The sequence below is a fragment of the Terrapene carolina genome, unplaced genomic scaffold (genome assembly GCF_002925995.2).
Source record: "Terrapene carolina triunguis isolate 2854851 unplaced genomic scaffold, T_m_triunguis-2.0 Scaffold229, whole genome shotgun sequence".
Taxonomy (NCBI): Eukaryota; Metazoa; Chordata; order Testudines; family Emydidae; genus Terrapene; species Terrapene triunguis.
This window is the reverse complement of record NW_020664580.1, coordinates 1,352,160-1,367,254: the sequence shown is the minus strand read 5'-3', so window position 1 is coordinate 1,367,254 and position 15,095 is coordinate 1,352,160. Positions and strand designations below refer to the sequence as shown.

Genomic DNA, 15,095 nt, shown 5'->3' with positions numbered 1-15,095 from the left:
CAGCACAGAGGGTCTTGGGGGACCTCCTCAACAGGGTGAGTTTCACCCATGTGCAGATGAAACGGGTTAGGACTAAGAGGACTAAGGGTTAGGACTAAGAGCTGCTAATTCACTTCTTGTTGGAACAAATGTTCAATAATTTCACCAACTTTTTTTCTTACTCAAGTTTAACTGGGAAAGAAAGACATGATTTTAGTTAACATAATTCACACTGTAAATAGTACAGTATGGCCATGTCACATTTTTTAATATTATTCAGATCTTAACATCTTTTAGGCTATGTTTACACTATGGACCTTAGAGCGGCACAGCTTTGCCGCTCTAAGGTCTCCCGTGTAGCCGCTCTATGCCGGTGGGAGAGAGCTCTCCTGCCGGCATAATTAAACCACCCCCAACGAGCGGTGGTAGCTATGTCGGTGGGATAGCCTCTCCTGCCAACATAGTGCTCTCCACACCAGCACTTTTGTCAGTGAAACTTACGTTGGTCAGGGGTGTGTTTTTTCACATCCCTGACCGACAAAAGTTTTGCCAACAAAAGTGTTAGTGTAGACAAAGCCAAACATTATATCACTCCTAAAACTGGCACTTGTTCGGTAACTACTGTCCTATAGTTTTTTATTTCTGCTTGTCTTACTGGGCACTTGAACACTGAGTTCCTGTAAACAAATGAAAATAAAATAAAATAAAATAAAAATACCCTCCTCCCCTCCCCCGCACACACACTTCTTTCATTCCTAATAGGCAAAATTTTAAGGTTCCAGAACTGTACGTTATTCAGCTCTAAGAGGACGAGTTATCTGCCAAGGTAGTTTTACTATTTACGGACTGAACAGATTGATTCCGATAGCTTATTTTGTACATAGCTTTGTAGTCACCTCATTCACAATAGTTATGCCCTTTGGAAATATGCTTTAAAATACTATTTATCACAACTGCATACATCATTCAGTAATAATTACTGGAGGAAGGGCCATAAAGCAGAACACTTTCTTCAACAATAGTTCACACAAGAAAAATTAGTTAGATCCTTGTAGAAATCAAAAGAGCTCAAGACATCTTTCCTATACATCAGTACATTGTCTTTAATTAGCATGCTGACAAATGTCTTAATGAAATGTGTTTTTAAGAAATGTATTCTCTGATTGTACAGAAATGGCATCTCCATACAGATTGCTGCACATTCAAAATACGTACAGCAGATGGAATTTATAACAAGCAGCAGCCAATACATTATGCTGTTTTATTAAAACAAGCAGGTGTGTTATGATAAAACTGTGATAAAAGTTCAGCAAACAGAGGGTCAGATTAGTCATTGCTTTAATCCAGGTTTACACCACTGTAACTCTGTTGCTTACACTGGAGTCATACTGGTGTACAACTGGAGTAACTCAATAGTGAATCAGACCCAGAATATTTTAAACATCATAGCATCAGTCAACAGATCACACAGTTTACAGACAATGATAATTCAACTCAGGTACTTCAAAACATCCCTGGGAATTGTGTGTATGTGTATAATTAGAATTCTGTCAGTGTAATCAACATTTACCATCATTTTAGTGCATAAAGAAAATAACTAAGCAGAAAAAACAATGCATTTGTAAATCAAGTTAAATGAGTTCCCCACCTTTAAACCTGCTATACCTGGTGGACCAGTATCCCCTTTTTCTCCCTGAAATGCAGATACATAGGTCATGTTAAATATCAAAATGCAGTACAACTACAGTGATTAAAAAAACCTTGCTTGTTTAGGATTAAAGTGCTCTCTTCAGCTCTGCATTACTACAACTTTATGGTGGTGTAACTCCACTTTCCTTACAGAGAGAATGGAAATATGTTGATTTCAACAAAGTTACACCAGTTTAAAATAGAAATAATGATTGATGATAATTAGACTTCACTGGCTTCTGGTGGAAAAAGAAGTTTTTCATAATAATCAATGATCTCATTATCCATAAAAACAGATTTTGGATACGTACTTATCAGCTGGAAATAGAACACTAGGGTCACTGTGGTAGATGACTGCACCTGTGCTATGAATTAAAGTCACATAATTGATCTGGGATGGATAGCTCTATCTAAAAATATGATGAGTTATGTTGTACTAAACTTATCACTTAGTTGGACATTAAACTCCATGTGATTTCTAGTTGGATTTCTAGAGCCTCCTGTCACTCAGAGTACATGAAAACTGCATTTTGCATCTGATTTCACATGGTAATGAAAATCCGTTTCATCTGTGAAAAGTGGGTGCAAAATCCTACAACTGACTCAGAATGGTGACACTGTACATCCACTTTATACCCACTTTGCACTGGAGTAAATTACTTCATGAGGTGCAAGGCAGTGGAAAAATCAGTCCCTTTCATTATCTGGGCAGGAATCACTGAAGAGCTGTCAACAAAAGGCTTGTTTTAAATAGGGGGGTAATAGTTGATGTGTTAAAATCCATAAAGTGATTCACAGGATTATGCCAGACTGAAAAACAGCAATCCAAGAGAAAATGGCTTATTGTCCATTTCTGCTGGCTACTGAGGGAAAGGTATGCCATGCAAAACTGGTTTGGGAGACAAATATAATAGACATGTGACCACCTATCCATCTAAGCACATCCCATTAGTATCTGAGGCCCAGATCCTCAAAGATATTTAGGTGCCTAACTCCATGGGAATTAGGTACCTAAATACCTTTGAGGATCTGGGCTTGAGTGCCTCACATATAAATGAATTTATCCTAACAACATCCTTGTGAGGCAACCAACTATTATCCCCATTTTACAGATGAGGAGGTGAGGCATAGATTAAGTAACTTGCCCAAGGTCACATAGGAAATCTGTGGCAGAGCTGGAAATATTGTAAATCCCATTCCAGTTCTTTCACCACAGACCATCCTATCTTTCTTCTGTTACTGTGGTTACAAGCGGTGGGTCTTTTGGAAGACAAGAAAGGCAGGTTTTTCTAGAAAGCACAGAGTCACTTCCTGGCACTCAGACACCCACACATTTTGGGAGCTATAACATGTAACCTTGAACTAACAAAGGACAAAGAGGGATTGCATTGAGTCAAAACACAATGGGATAAAACAATGGATTTCTCCTGCCATATTACAGCCAGTCCTTCCAACAAAAATCACCTATTATTGTCCATCTAGTGATATTATTCTAGCGTGTTTGCATTATGATTCCTCTCTTTCCTTATCCAAAAAGTGTCGCTTTAAGACATCCTGAACTGGATTTGTTGTGGTTGCTAGTCAAGATAAGCAAGGCTGGATGCTCTGACTGAAGAGTTCAGAGGAACCTCGTGTTCTTTCCTAAGTCCTATTCAGACTGACCTTACAGGGTCTGAGCATGATCTGGCCCTGAATATTCCAATTTGCCGAGGGGGTGAGCACTTGCAGCTTTCTCTGACTTCCATAGGAATTGTATGTGTGCAGCATCTCTGTAATCAGGCTACTTACGCAGGTGCCTAAATATAGACTTAGGTGCCTACCCATAGGCTCTCAAGTTAGAATGTCTTGGCCTTGGTGTTTATTTATTGAGATACTGTACAATATGTACCATATAACTAGGGCCCCTGGCTTTTACTGAAAACCTCCAAAAATTTCCTGGGTTTTGAAAAATTCAGTATTTGGATTTTTCAGCTGCTCAAACTCCCCAGACCTAGCTCCCCCCTCACTGACTCTCTGCTGGCCTCCTCAGCATGCCTGTGCAGAGGAGAACAACTGTCAGTTGGTGGCTATCTCAGCTGCACAGTGCAGGGATTGAGATGGGGAGGGGAAAGCTGTGCCCCTGAGAACTGGCCCCTCCTGATCCCAGCCTTTCAGCGTGGCCCCAGGACATACAGTCTTGTCCTCTTCCCCCCCCATCTTGCAGGTCACCCCTTTCCACTTATCTCCCTCCCCCCTACCAGGAACCCCCTCCCGCCCACCCACTGCCAGTGTATCAGGCAACCCCTCTTCCTCAATAGGCACCTGCTTCCCCAAGATGGCCCCAGTGAGTAGCTGGGCTTAGCGAGGAACCCCAGGGCACAGAGCTGGGTCCACTTCACCAGCTGGACAGAGTTCCCTCCTGTCCCTGGGCTGGGAACAGATCACACCAATCCCTCCATGGACCCAGGGAGTGAGCTGAGAAGTGCTGAGACTCTTTGAAAAAGCTGCTGTGAGTCTACACAAGTGTCAAGGCTGTATCCCCACTTTGAACTTTAGGGTACAAATGTAGGGGCCTGCATGAAAACTTCTAAGCTTAACTACCAGCTTAGCTCTGGTCCCGCTGCCACCATTCCCACTGGATTCCCTCCCTGGGAAGCCTTGAGAAACCTCTCACCAATTCCCTGGTGAATACAGATCCAAACTCCTTGGATCTTAAACAAGGAGAAATTGACCCTTCCCCCCTCCTTCCTTTCACCAACTCCTGGTGAATATAGATCCAAACCCCCTTGGATCTTAAAACAAGGAGAAATCAATCTGGTTCTTAAAAAGAAGGCTTTTAATTAAAGAAAAAGGTAAAAATCATCTCTGTAAAATCAGTATGGAAAATAACTTTACAGGGTAATCAAACTTAAAGAGCTCAGAGGACCCCCCTCTGTCTTAGGTTCAAAGTACAGCAAACAAAGATAAACACTCTGGTAAAAGGTACATTTACAAGTTGAGAAAACAAAGTAAAACTAAGACGCCTTGCCTGGCTTTTTTACTTACAAGTTTGAAATAAGAGAGACTTGTTTAGAAAGATGGGGAGAACCTGGATGGATGTCTGGTCCCTCTCAGTCCCAAGAGCGAACAACCCCTTAAACAAAGGGCACAAAACAAAAGCCTTTCCCCCCCCAAGTTTTGAAAGTATCTTGTCCTCTTATTGGTCCTTTGGGTCAGGTGTCAGCCAGGTTACCCGAGCTTCTTAACCCTTTACAGGTAAAAGGATTTGGAGTCTCTGTACACAGGAGAGCTGTTACCCTTCCCTTTATAGTTATGACAACAAGCCAGGACTTTTGGAATTCACACCGAAGACCTTATATCAAGTGTAACTGCTCAAGTCAACAGAAACTGTTTTGTAAAAAGAAGTTTTTTTGCAATGGGGATATAATGGTTTCATAAACAATAAACTTTTCTCTAAGGGCACGTCTACATGTGCAGCGCTGCAGCTGTGCCGATACAGCTGTGCTGCTACAGCATGTGTGGTGAAGACGCTCTATGCCGATAGGAGACAGCTCTCCCGTCTGTGCACACTAGCGCTTATGTCGGTGTAACTTATGTCGCTCATGGGAGTGGAATATTCACACTCCTGAGTGACACAAATGTTGCCAATATAAGTGGTAGTGTAGACATAGCCTAATTGTTGCTTTCTTTCTGCCCTCCCAACCCCCAATACTAAACCTGATATTTACCTGGAAAATCATGAGGTTAATTTTTTGCATTGATTTTCACCCGTTTTTAAATTCTTGAAATAAAAACTGATATATTCCCGGAAAATTAATAAATAAATAAAATTTGGAAATGAAAGGCCTTACAGATAGCATTTAAGTACATGTTTAGCTAAACACGCAGGGCAAAATACTGCTCTCACTACTCTGGTGTAAATACTGCTCTCACTACTCTGGAATAACGCCATTAAAGCAAACTCCAAAATTACATCCTTGCTACTGAACGAAAAGTTTGGTTCATGGTATTTAGGACATGTCAATGTTGTCCAGAAAGCATTTTTTTGGTTTGTTTTTTAAAAAGAGAAAGCTTTGGTGCAAAAGAACAAAAGCAAAAGTGACCTGAATTACTCTAAATATGGCAAACCAAAGTGGAAAATGCAAAATACAAAAATATGCTGGCTTTCAAATGTAGTTTGTTATATCAGTTACCTTTGGTCCCATTGGCCCACGCTGTCCAGTCTCCCCAACAGGACCCTACAAAGTATTCTGAGTTTACTGATATATCAATATATAATTTCATATTTATTTTTTCTCAGTAACAAACAAGCTCACAATCACAACCATAGAAAAGTCTTTTAGTAGCTGTATCAACAGAAAGAATTAAAATGCAAAATTTTGTTTTTTAGATATTTTGAAGTCTATCAGCTTAATATTTTCTTGTAATAGGCAGAGTATATAGTGATAGCTAGATTTAAGTTGCCCAAGTGTTTCCATTCTAAGGAGTTGCTTATCATTTCTTTTTCAATCACTTATGTAACTGGCTGAAATTCTGAAGGTAAGTTCTCAGCCTGGGAGCAATAATTTTGAAAAGTTTAAATCAAAATGATGTTGCCATTTTTAAAGATTGGGGAGAATAAAAATAAATATACTTTCCCCATTATAAAACACATCTTTGTGACTTTTCTTTTGAGCAGCCTGAGCCTGGAAGTGGTGTTAGATGGTAAAATGTAAAATTTGGCAGAAAGTGACAGTATTCCCTATCTTGCAGAAGTGACTTTTGGTGTTCTGGTGAAAACTGCTTGTGATTTGTCAACATTATAAACATTTAAAAAACCCTACTTTGTGCCTATGCACTGAATTTTTGTAATGCAACCACTTAAACTGCCATTGTTTGTTTGTTTTTTCTGTCTGTGAATGCTTAGGGCAGGTCTGCTCTTAAAATACCCCAGCAGCAGTGCATCTGCACCCCAATAGTGTTTCAGTGAAGACACTACCTACGCCAAGGGGAGGAGTTCTCCCGTCAGTGTAGGTAATCCACCTCCCCGAGAGGCGGTAGCTAGGTTGACAGGAGAATTCTCCCATAGACCTAGCGCTGTCTACACCATGGGTTAGGTTGGTTTAACTGTATTGCTCAAGGGTGTCCATTTTTCACACCCCTGAGCGATGTAGTTATATGACCTAATTTCCTAGTATAGACTTGGCCTAAGTTTAGGAAAGTTCCTAGGCAGTGTTGTTCCTATCTCTTGAGTTAGTGAGGTTGCACTGCCTTCTTCAGTGCAATAAGTATTGGTGCCAAAAGAGTGCTGCCTTATTCCATTTGAAAGAGGCCTGGGCTACACTAGAAAATTAAGTTGGTTTAACTACATCCCACAAGGGTGTGAAAAATCCACTCCCAGAGCAGCATAATTAAGTCAACCTAACTCCTAGTGTAGAAGGAAGAATTCTTCCATCGACCTCCACTTTGTGGAGAGCTGGATTAGCTACACTGAGCCCTGGTCTACACTACAGAATTACTTCAGTATAACTACATTACTCAGGGGTGTGAATAATCCACATCCTTGAGTGACGTAGTTATTCCGACCTACGTGCGGGTGTAGACAGCTCAGGAGAGCCTTTCCTGATGACATGGGAGAGCTCTCTCCCATCGGCTTAGAACAGGGATCTCAAACTCAGATCACCATGAGGGCCACTAGTACATTGGCCCGAGGGCCGCATCACTGACACCTTTCCATATAAAGGTACAAAAGCCCCCCCTCCGCCCACACCCCCACTCCACCCCTTTCATGAGGCCCTGCCCCTGCCCTGCCTCTTCCAACCCCTTCCCCAAAGTCCCCACCCCAACTCCGCCCCCTCCCTGCCCCTATTCCAACCCCTTCCCCAAATCCCTGCCCCTGCCCCACCTCTTCTCCTCCTCCTCCCCTTAGTGCGTGGCTCCCCGCTCCTCCCCCTCCCTCCTGGAAAGTGCTAAGTGGTGCGAAACAGCTGTTTGGGGGTGGGAAGCGCCTGGAGGTAGACAGAGGAGCAGGGATGTGGCGCGCTGGGGGCGGGGGCGGCGGGTGAGGAGAGCTTGGCAGCCGCAGGAAATAACTCCAGACCGGGGGGGGGGGGGCACGGGGTGCTTGGAGGGCTGCAGCAAAATAATTCCATGGGCCGCATGCGGCCCGCAGGCTGCGTTATTGAGACCTCTGGTTTAAAGCATCTTCATCAGAAGCACTACAGTGCAAGTGTAAGTGCTGATGCAAGTTTCTAATGTAGACCTGCCATGAGGGAAGAACCCCTCCCGTCGGCATAGGCAGTGCAGCTGTGCTGCTGTAGGATTTCAAGTGCAGATAAGCCCATAGAAAGGAGTCCATGAAATAAGGCAGGCGCACTTGTCTCACCAACTGCACATATTATGCATTATAGAGCTCTCCACTGATGTCTAGCAAATAGATAAACATAGCACAAAGTCTCTGTTGCTTCATTTTCCTTTGTAAAGAATGCACAAAATTAAATACAAAAGAATTCCAAGGTTGCAAAGTGAGACACGCAAAAGTCAGGAAATGATCAAGTTAAGATTGCCAGCACTGCCCTAACTCAGTTCCTGTGCATGTACGCATTACAATACAGTCCCGATCCACACTGGATCACCTACTGTCTCAAAAGACGTTCCTTCTGAATAGAACAGATTAAAATATGGTTATGTTTTCTTTAACCCAGATTTACAGACATATAGTAGGGAGTCAAACCCAAGGAGTTTTTGAGTAACACCTACTTCCAGCTGGTGACTGAATGACAATCAAAGCTCATGTTCTTATAAAAGGCTGCAGAACGTACTTGAGGTGGAGTGAAGTCTCACAGAGTCACATAGAATTTGGGGTAGTATCCTGAGACAGTTTGGAGAGAGAGGGTTCTCTGACTTAACATTTACAGATACAGCTACTTTTGTTAACGTTCTGAAAGCAGAGCTGCCCTTGCAGGTATAACCAGTGCAGTGCTGTGTTTCTGAGTCTGCAGACAGCCTGAAACAATGACTCAGAGGCATGAACTCCCCTGCCTCTTAATCTCAATGGGGTGTCAGCTCTACAGCCCAATGATGACACTTGGATGTCAACATTAACTGTCCCACTGTTGATCATTTGAGCAGATACAATGGAGAAGGGGTCAGAGTGAAGTAAGTGAAGTTGAATATGATAACAAGGCACTGAACAAATAATTAAATATAGGGCTGTCAAGTGATTAAAAATATTAATTGTGATTAATCGCACCGTTAAACAATAATAGAACACCATTTATTTAAATATTTTTGGATGTTTTCTACATTTTCAAATACAGTAACTCCTCGCTTAACGTTGTAGTTATGTTCCTGAAAATTGTGACTTTAAGTGAAACGGTGTTAAGCAAATCCAATTTCCCCATACAAATTATGGGGGGGGGGGGTAGGACATTTTTTTCACCAGACAAAAGGCTATATATATATATATATATATATATATATATATATATATATATACACACACACACACACACACAATATAAGTTTTAAACAAACAATTTAATACTGTATACAGCAATGATGATTGTGAAGCTTGGTTGAGGTGGTGAAGTCAGAGGGTGGGATATTTCCCAGGGAATGCCTTACTGCTAAATGATGAACTAGAACAGCTGAGCCCTCAAGGGTTAACACATTGTTGTTAATGTAGCCTCACACTCTACAAGGCAGCACAAATGGAGGGAGGGGAAACAGCATGGCAGACAGAGACACACACCCTGTGTGTGAGAGAGAGATGTGCATTGCCCCTTTAAGTACGCTGAGTGCACTCTAAGTACATTGCCTTTTTAAGTAGATCAGCAAGTTGAAACAGCAGTTGCTACCAGCAAGCTCCCTCAGTCGTGAGCCCTCTCATGTCCCCCACCCCCACTATATGGAGATGGGGTAAGCGGGAGGCAGGAACAGGGGGGAGAGGGACACCCTGACATTAGCCCCCTGCACAGCAAGCAGGAAGCTCCTGGGAGCAGCTCCAAGGCAGAGGGCAGGAGCAGCACATGGCAGTGGCGGGAGGGACAGCTGAATTGCCGGCAATTGATAGCCTGCTGGGCAGCTGCCGCACAGGGAACTTAGGGGAGTGGGGAGCTGATAGCGGGGCTGCCGGTCCACCCTGGTTCCAAGCCCCCACCAGCTAGCTGCAACAGGCTGCTCTTCCTGCAAGCAGTGGACAAAGCAGGCAGCTGCCAAACAACGTTATAAAGGAGCATTGCACAACTTTAAAAGAGCATGTTCTCTCATTGATCAGCAACATAACAACGAAACAATGTTAATTGGGACAACTTTAAGTGAGAAGTTACTGTATACTAACTTCAATAACAACACAGAATACAAAGTGTACACTGCTCACTTTATATTTATTTTTGATTATTTTGATTACAAGTATTTGCACTGTAAAAAAACAAAATAAATAGTATTAGGTAAATTGAAAAATACAAGTACTGTAGTGCAATCTCTTCATCATGAAAGTTGAACTTGCAAATGTAGAATTATGTAAAAAAACCTGCATTCAAAAATAAAACAATGTAAAATTTTGGAGCCTGCAAGTCTACTCAGTCCTACTTCTTATTCAGCCAAACACTCAGACAAACAAGTTTGTTTACATTTGCAGGAAATAATGCTGACCACTTCTTGTTTACAATGTCACCTGAAAGTGAGAATAGGCATTCGCAAGGCACTGTTGTAGCTGGCGTCGCAAGATATTTACATGCCAGATGCCCTAAAGATTCATATGTCCCTTCATGCTTCAATCACCGCTCCGGGGGACATGCATCCACGCTGCTAACGGGTTCTGCTCGATAACAATCTAAAGCAGTGTGAACCGACGCATGTTCATTTTCATTATTTGAATCAGATGCCACCAGCAGAAGGCTGATTTTTTTTTTTTTTTTTGGTGGTTCGGGTTCTGTAGTTTCTGCATCAGAGTACTGCTCTTTTAAGACTTCTGAAAGCGTGCTCCACACCTCATCCCTCTCAGATTTTGGAAGGCACTTCAGATTCTTAAACCTTGGGTCAAGTGCTGTAACTATCTTTAGAAATCTCACATTGGTACCTTCTTTGCATTTTGTCATATCTGCAGTGAAAGTGTTCTTAAAATGAACAACATGTGCTGGGCCATTATCCGAGACTGCTATAACATGAAATATATGGCAGAATGCGGGTAAAACAGAATAGGAGACATACAATTCGCCCCCCCCCCCAAAGAGTTCAGTCACAAATTTAGTTAACACATTATTTTTAACAAGCCTCATCAGCATGGAAGCATGTCCTCTGGAATGGTGGCCGAAGCACGAAGGGGCATACGAATGTTTAGCATATCTGGCACATAAATACCTTGCAATGCCGGCTACAAAGTGCAATGCAAATGCCTGTTTCTAACTTTCTAGTGACACTGTAAATAAGAAGCGGGCAGCATTATCTCCTGTAAATGTAAACAAATGTGTTTGTCATAACGATTGGCTGAACAAGAAATAGGACTGAGCAGACTTGTAGGCTCTGAAGTTTTACATTGTTTTGTTTTTGAGTGCAGTTATGTAACAAAAAAATCTACATTTGTAAATTGCACTTTCACGACAAAGAGATTGCACTGCAGTACTTGTATGAGGTGAATTGAAAAATACTATTTCTTTTGTTTATCATTTTTACAGTGCAAATATTTGTAATAAAAATAATATACATTTTGATTTCAGTTACAACACAGAATACAGTATATATGAAAATGTATAAAAACATCCAAAATATTTAATAAATTTCAATTGGTATTCTATTGTTTAACAGTGCGATTAAAACTGTGATTAATCGCAATTTAAAAAATTAATCCAGAATAATTTTTTTTAGATAATTGTGTGAGTTAACTGTGATTAATCGACAGCCCTAATTATATATTTAATTACTACATAAAAGCCATATTCTACCCTTAATTGTGGGCGTGGGGGGGAAGAGTAGAGAGCCCTAAAATTATAGCCCAGCCCACAGACTATAATTAAAAACAGAATTCAGCCCTCTTCACCAAATAGGCTTGGCACCACTGCTTTAAACAGAACTACCAATTTCTTAATACAAGGTTGAATTAAAGGTTTATATAAACTATACAGCAGATTGTCACTGTTTTATCATTATTGCTATAAATTACACACAAAATGATAATATTAATCTTTTGTTCAGTGTCTCTTTGAGAAATTACAATCACATCTAAAGAAATTGTGACAGAACAGATGCAGTACAAACAAATCCAAAGTACCTCCTAATAGCTGGTTTTAATTAAAATCCTCTTAGAAGCAGACAATCTTATTTTTAACACAGGCAGAAACCTCTAGAGGTTTTATAGGATGCAAGTAGCTCACGATGGCAGGTCCCTTCCCCCAAAGTTATGCTGGTTTCGAATGGAGGGAATGCACAGGAGCAAAGTCTGTAAAGAGGGCAGTTGTGATGGTGGGAAATGGCAGAAACCTGCTCTCCACCAGGTAGCACAGCGTTAATAGTGGGTGGCACTGCTATAATGAAGGCATGACCAAGGTGGCTGGGAACACACTGATTCAGTGCACCCCCACTGAGAGCACTCCCATGGAGTCCCTGATGGATTTTAGAGTTGCCCAGACTGGCAAAAATTCTAGGGAGGGTGATGGAGGAAACAGTACCATGCTCCAGCCCTGACTGCATCTGGTACTTTCCTGCTCTAGGCAGAGTGAATCTGGCTCAAATATGCCAAAAAACCCCCAACTGCCCGTGATTTGAACTCTGTGCAGAACTCTGCAGCTTACATCAGAATGGGAAAAAGCCTACATAACCGCTAGGTCCTGTGTTTGTTTTTACTGGTGCAATGCTCATGAAACTGAGCAACTAACACAGCTGTGAAGCCAAGCACAGGGAGGGCAGGTATGTGCGGCATTGTCAATCCACTTCAGTCCCTACCTGCAATATCCCCCACTCTTCCAGTCTTCAACTGTTTTTAAGCAGAAACATCCTATTATACCCAAACATATGCTGGCTTTGTGATATAAACAAATGCCCTAATTAATTATTCTATGTGACCTAAAACTCAGAATTTATAGCTAGGTCTCTGACAGTGAAAGGCTAGAACATTAACCCAGTGTGTCATTCCAACTGGTGTGTTTCACAGGTCTGCCAATTATAGTCGAGGTACCGTATATGGTTGGGCACTGAATTGCACTTTTAAGGACTTACTTTCATTTCACTATGGAATGCATGTCTGAGTCTGCTTCTGAACATTAGTGAAACAGTGAATTTGTGTCAATTTCACTTAATTGTTCATTTTGAATTCATATAGTTTACAGAACACAACAGCAAAAAAGTATTAGAATTCAGGAAAGCAATTTTGGAAAATAAAGGAATCCAGCCTGTGGGGTATGGAGGAGGGAGTAGAAGAGTTTTCACAAACTCACTGAGTTTGTATCTTGGAGATTATGAACAAGAAGTGGTCACAGTAGGCAGAGAGTGACAGTGACCATGGATACTGAAGAGCCTACAATGTCAAAGGCTGCAGAGTGAAAAGGATAAAGGAGTATAAGACAGAAGAAGAGGCTTTTAGACAATCAGCAGCTGGTCATTAGAGACCTCTGTAAAACCAATTTAAATGGAATAAAGGGGGTAAAAGCTAAATTATAGGAGATACATGGGGAGTTAGAAGAAGAACATAAAAATTGCCATTCCAGCCCAGAGCAGTGCTCTGTCTAGTTCAGTATCCTGTTACAGACAGTGAACAGTTCCAGATGTTTCAGAAGGTGCAAGAAACACATTAGTGTACAGTTGTGAAATAAACTACCCATAGGGGAAATCAGTCACAGGTTGGCTTATGCCAGGATACATAAGAGTGTCACATTCATTCTAAAAAAGAATTGTATCCTAGCTAATGTAACTAGAGATGTTTTTATTATCTGTATAAATGTCCAATCACTCTGAATCCTGACAAGATTTTGACTTCACTCTTGTGGCGGTGAGTTCCACAGGTCGGCTATACATTGTGTAAAATGGTTATTTTCTTCTCTGTTTTAAATGTGTTGCCTTTCAACTTCACTGACTATCCCCTTAACCTTGAATTATGAAACTGGGTATATTTACCTTCTCGTTATTTTGTATACTTCACTGTTATGTACACTCTTATTCATCTCCTCGCTAAACTAAGCGCTCTCAATCTTTTCAATCTCTCCTCATGAAGAACCTTCTCCTGGCCACTAATCCTTTTTATTGTCCATCCATTGTCCCTTTCTTTTGAATACTTCTTTTTTGAGACAGGATGACCAGAACTGATAAGAGTATTCTACGTGTGGGCACAGATAGATTTGAGTAATGGCATTATAATATCTTCAGTATTATTTCCTCTCTCATTATCTGTACAGCCTAACACTGTTTGTTTGGGGGTTTTGTTGTTATTGTTTTTATTTTGACAGCTGCTACACACTGAGCAGACCCTTTCACTGACCTTTACACAATAATTCTTTCTCCTAAAAGTTTGTTAATTTAAAAATCAAGGTTGCATAACTAGACAGCTTGATCGGTGGGGCTGGAGGGGAAAAAAAGGAAGGAAGGAGAAGTGTTTTTTTTCTTCTTCATGTTTAGGTGAGAAAAAGCATGTATTAAGGCTAATGGGAAGGAGCAGATAAGGAGATAGAGAAAAAACAACAACTGCACTTTATCCTATAAACTTTTAAAACTGTAACAGAGCAGCAAATATTTAAACTAATCAAATATAAAAAAAAATTACATGAAAACTATACAGATTTCCTGGGCAACATCCTGATAATAATTTAGTACAATATAAATCTAGAGCAACTCAATCAAAACCAGTAGAATCACTCCAGATTTCACCTGTGTGAGACAGATCTGGGTCCTCTACTACACATTTTTCTTAAGACAGAAAGAATAGACTGGCTCTGCATGAATTCAGAATAATATAATATAGATGGACTAGTTAAAATACTCAAAGTATTCCAGTTTCCAGACAGACTAAATATAAAATGGGAGGAGTAATTTTCAAATGATTTTTTTTGGAAAACCAAATAAAAAACCAAGCCAAAAATCTTACATTTGGCCCTCTTGATCCTGGAATTCTGGGTTCACTCAACAAACTGATGCTCCCTGATCCTTCCATGTCCTATAGTGAAAGAGGAAAGAATCATAGAACATTATATTTTACACTCACAGCCATTTTATATCAGGACTTCCTCTTGAATCTTAAAAAGCAAAGACATTGAAGAAAAACCAAACATACTTTAAATTCTTCTCCAAAACCATTTTTCTATCAGTTCACTGCTAAGTATTAGAGGTGAGCGATATTCAAATGTGGGAACAGCACATTGATCCTTTGTGCCAATCGAGAACCTCGCAGAGTGATAGGTTTGTCAGTTTATCAACCTTCCGCATGATTTCACATTCAAAAAACAGGAGAACAGAGCGAAAGTAACTTTCCATTTTCAAGAGTA

The 15,095-nt window shown here is 40.9% G+C and overlaps 1 protein-coding gene across 1 annotated transcript in view; it reads right to left on the bottom strand.

Annotated features, from left to right (window-relative positions):
- Nucleotides 1–1,576: 1,576 nt before the first annotated feature.
- LOC113407595 (collagen alpha-1(XIII) chain-like) overlaps nt 1,577–15,095 on the bottom strand; it is a 109,588-nt gene continuing 96,069 nt past the window's right edge. Inside the window, exons 15-17 of the mRNA XM_026656373.2 lie at nt 14,699–14,767; nt 5,841–5,885; nt 1,577–1,672 (exon numbers count right to left, since the gene is read on the bottom strand). Coding sequence (XP_026512158.2) covers nt 1,577–1,672; nt 5,841–5,885; nt 14,699–14,767 — 210 coding nt within the window. The remainder of the gene's footprint in view (nt 1,673–5,840; nt 5,886–14,698; nt 14,768–15,095) is intronic.